The sequence below is a fragment of the Symphalangus syndactylus genome, chromosome 10 (assembly GCF_028878055.3).
Source record: "Symphalangus syndactylus isolate Jambi chromosome 10, NHGRI_mSymSyn1-v2.1_pri, whole genome shotgun sequence".
NCBI classification, from domain to species: domain Eukaryota; kingdom Metazoa; phylum Chordata; class Mammalia; order Primates; family Hylobatidae; genus Symphalangus; species Symphalangus syndactylus.
Genome location: NC_072432.2, coordinates 50,193,301 through 50,197,011, shown reverse-complemented (window position 1 = coordinate 50,197,011; position 3,711 = coordinate 50,193,301). Strand labels below are relative to the sequence as shown.

Sequence of the window (3,711 nt, the reverse complement as noted above, 5' to 3'; positions counted from 1 at the left end):
AAATTGATTAACTTTTCGAATATGTTTGGTTAAGAACTGTGCTCCTTGGACAGAACACCGAACTGAGACTGGACCACACACGACAGCTTCAGTGAGGGTACGTGATCAGATGCAACTGCTGCATTGCACTAGGCCTGTAGGCTATGAGGTACTCACAGACGCTTTCCCACAGGGCAGGAATGCAAGTGGTGCTATTGCTAGCCAGGCATGGAAACGAGCACTCAGTCCATTTTCCAGTCTACGAGAGCAGACTGCTGACCACCAGTGTGCAAAACAATCAGTCCCCCAGATGCCTTGAGCATTTTGAAGTCTATGGAATTCCCAGGGCAACCCTAGAGCTAGAGACTACAGTATCAATGGCATGAGGCATGTTTTCTCTTGTGAACTCACCTCAACCTCAAAGGAAGAAACACGCACACACATATGCCTGCTTTTCTAAGGCTCTCATTGTGCTTATCCCAAACCACCTCTTCTGTTCATAGGAAAAGAAGGGAATTTATTTACTGTATGTTGCAGGCCTGGAGATGAAGAGCACTCTTAGAATTTTCACTAGAACACATTTTTCTCATTTTGTTCCTGAGTTTCACATCATCTGTCATGAACAAGAGGTATAACCATATAGCAATAAGATTTTATTTTACTAATACATCATAATATAGAAGTGCAGGTAAATGTTTTATTTCCAGAGGATAACCATGGGTGATTTTACCTTTAATCACAATATGCTGACCCTGCCTAATTGTTTCTGAAACAACTTTTGGAAGTAACATTCAGAGCTATTATATAAGCATACCAGAAAGTGCCATTTTATAGTGATACCTCATTAGTTATATTTGGTTACAGTGACTTTTAGCCTTTTTTTTCTTTGGAGACAGAGTCGCATGCTGTTGCCTAGACTGGAGTGCAGTGGCACCTTCTCAGCTCACTGCAACCTCTGTCTCCCGTGTTCAAGCGATTCTCATGCCTCAGCCTCCCAAGTAGCTGAGATTGCAAGCATGCACCACCATGCTCAGCTAATTTTTGTATTTTCAGTAGAGATGGGGTTTCACCATGTTGGCCAGCCTGGCCTTGAACTCCTGGCCTCAAGTGATCCTCTGGCCTTGGCCTCCCAAAGTACTGGGATTACAGGCATAAGCCACCATGCCTGGCATTTTAGCCATTTTTATATCAAATTAAATATTTAATTTAAATATTATGAGTATAAAAACTTGCCATCAAAGACGATATTCAAAGAATGAGAAACAGCTTTGACTGCAATTGAAAAGAGAAGTTTCAGCCATGTTTTAAACACTATTAGCCTAATTTAAATGAATGCATAGTCTTCCCTACAGACTGATTCAAAGGGGAAAGTCATCATTTTAAAGGTCTACATTTTGGCTCATTGCAGCCTTGACCTCCTGGACTCAGGTGGTTCTCCAGCCTCAGCCTCCCAAGTAGCTGGGACTACAGGTGCATACCACCACAGCAGCTAATTCTTGTATTTTTTGTTGAGACAAGGTTTGCCATGTTTCCCAGGCCGGTCTTGAACTCCTGGGCTCAAGTGAGCTGCCTGCCTCATTCTTCCAAAATGCCGGGAAGGACCAGCCACTGTGCCTGGTCCTTTTGGAGAATGCTGATGCTGGCTTTATTTTTTAAATGCCAAGATGAAACAATCTCCTGAGTGAGTTTTATACAGAAACACAAGCAATATGGCACTTTGCAATCAGACAGAATTTTGTATTCCCAGATGTTCATAACATTTAAAGATGGTTATCAAGTAATCGATGCAAAATGTTTGTTGAGAAGTTTTTATTCCAAAGAATAAAACTGTGCTTAAGAGCTTTATTCGGTGTCAAAGCATGTTGGTGGCAGAATGCAAACGGGTAACCTGATTCTCAAATTGAAATATATCCCTGTGCCCTTTTCCTTTAATATGACAAAGTGCCTATAGACCCACAGGGATTTGTTTACAATTATTTTTTCTCACAATTATTCATCTATAACATCTCCCTTGTGAGGACATTTACAAGGTAGTTGCCGAGAGAGAATAGAGATTAAAACATAATGCTCAAAAAATAAAATAGAAAATGTAATATTATACATAACTAATATTCTCATAGGCTCTTAATCTCATTCTGAGAAAATAAAAATATCTTTACTTCAGAAAAAATAAAAACGAACTTTTAAATATGGCACAATATTATTTTTAAAAAGAATTAGATTGAAATACTGCCATATATTGTGATGGAAAAATGTGAAGATTTTAAATGAAGAATAAAACCAAATTTGATTCTTCTCTTCTGCCCTCTCCCATCCTCTTTGCCTCTGTTCCTTCCTCTCACAACCACTGATGCCTGGGACACCCACTGGCACAGGGATACAGCCAGGAACAAGTTGCACACGGTCCTTAATATCTTGACACCTTCAAAATTGCAGGAAAGACATATTAGACAACTAGCTGCAAATGTAAGGTGTATAGTGAAATGGAAATATAGTACTTTTTATACAAATGGCCATAAGTAATCTTAGTTTAAGTGATTATTAAGATTGCCAGTCTCTGCATCTTACATAAAAAATAAAATCCCATCTCTATTCTGTGATGGCATCTCATGGCTGCCAGTCATATCTAGAAAATTTCCCCCAGGTATGAATAGAGCAATGATAGGCTCTACTGGCATGATTGCCAGTTCTGTTTAGCAAAAATTTTCACTATTTTTCAATGTTTATTTGTTTAACAGCCAAACTGATTCTTTTCCTGTCCTAAACAGAAATATTTAAACTTTGCTAACTTTCTTTGAATTTGGAACTGTCAACATATGCTTTTATTCTAAAATATTTCAATTCAAAAAAAAAAAAAACGTGGTAGGATGAGTGCTGGTATACAGTCTGTGATCCCCCATATGAGTGTGCTACAGCTGTCACCAAAAGTGCCACAAATTGGATAACGACTAAACAACAGAAATATCTGTCTCACTCTTCCTCGGCGCTGCCTACGAAGGTGGCAGCCATCTCCTCCTCGGCATCATGGCCGCCCTCAGACCCCTCGTGAAGCCCAAGATCGTCAAAAAGAGAACCAAGAAGTTCATCCGGCACCAGTCAGACCGATATGTCAACATTAAGCGTAACTGGCGGAAACCCAGAGGCACTGACAACAGGGTTCGTAGAAGATTCAAGGGCCAGATCTTGATGCCCAACATTGGTTATGGAAGCAACAAAAAAACAAAGCACATGCTGCCCAGTGGCTTCCGGAAGTTCCTGGTCCACAACGTCAAGGAGCTGGAAGTGCTGCTGATGTGCAACAAATCTTACTGTGCCAAGATCGCTCACAATGTTTCCTCCAAGAACCGCAAAGCCATTGTGAAAAGAGCTGCCCAACTGGCCATCAGAGTCACCAACCCCAATGCCAGGCTGCGCAGCGAAGAAAATGAGTAGACAGCTTGTGTGCACATTTTCTGTTTAAATAAATGTAAAAACTGCCAACTGGCATCTTCCTTCAAAAAAAAAAAAAGAAAGAAAGAAAAAAGAAATATCTCTCAATTCTGGAGGCTAGAAGTCCAAACTCAAGAGTCGGCGGCGTCATACTCCCTCAGAAACCTGCAGAGGAAGCATCTTCCCCTGGCTTTTCCTAGACTCCAGTGGTTCTCTGGCAATGTTTGGTGCCCCTTGGCTTAGAGGTGCATCATTCCCATCCTCCAAGTTCACAGACCATCTTCCCTCTGTGCATCAGGCTCT

The 3,711-nt window shown here is 40.9% G+C and overlaps 1 protein-coding gene across 1 annotated transcript; it reads left to right on the top strand.

The window, feature by feature from the left end:
- Positions 1-2,951: 2,951 nt before the first annotated feature.
- Positions 2,952-3,463, top strand: LOC129491700 (large ribosomal subunit protein eL32-like). The gene has a single exon (XM_055296195.2). The coding sequence runs from the start codon at positions 3,004-3,006 to the stop codon at positions 3,409-3,411; it is 408 nt and encodes a 135-aa protein (XP_055152170.1). The 5' UTR covers positions 2,952-3,003; the 3' UTR covers positions 3,412-3,463.
- Positions 3,464-3,711: the final 248 nt, after the last annotated feature.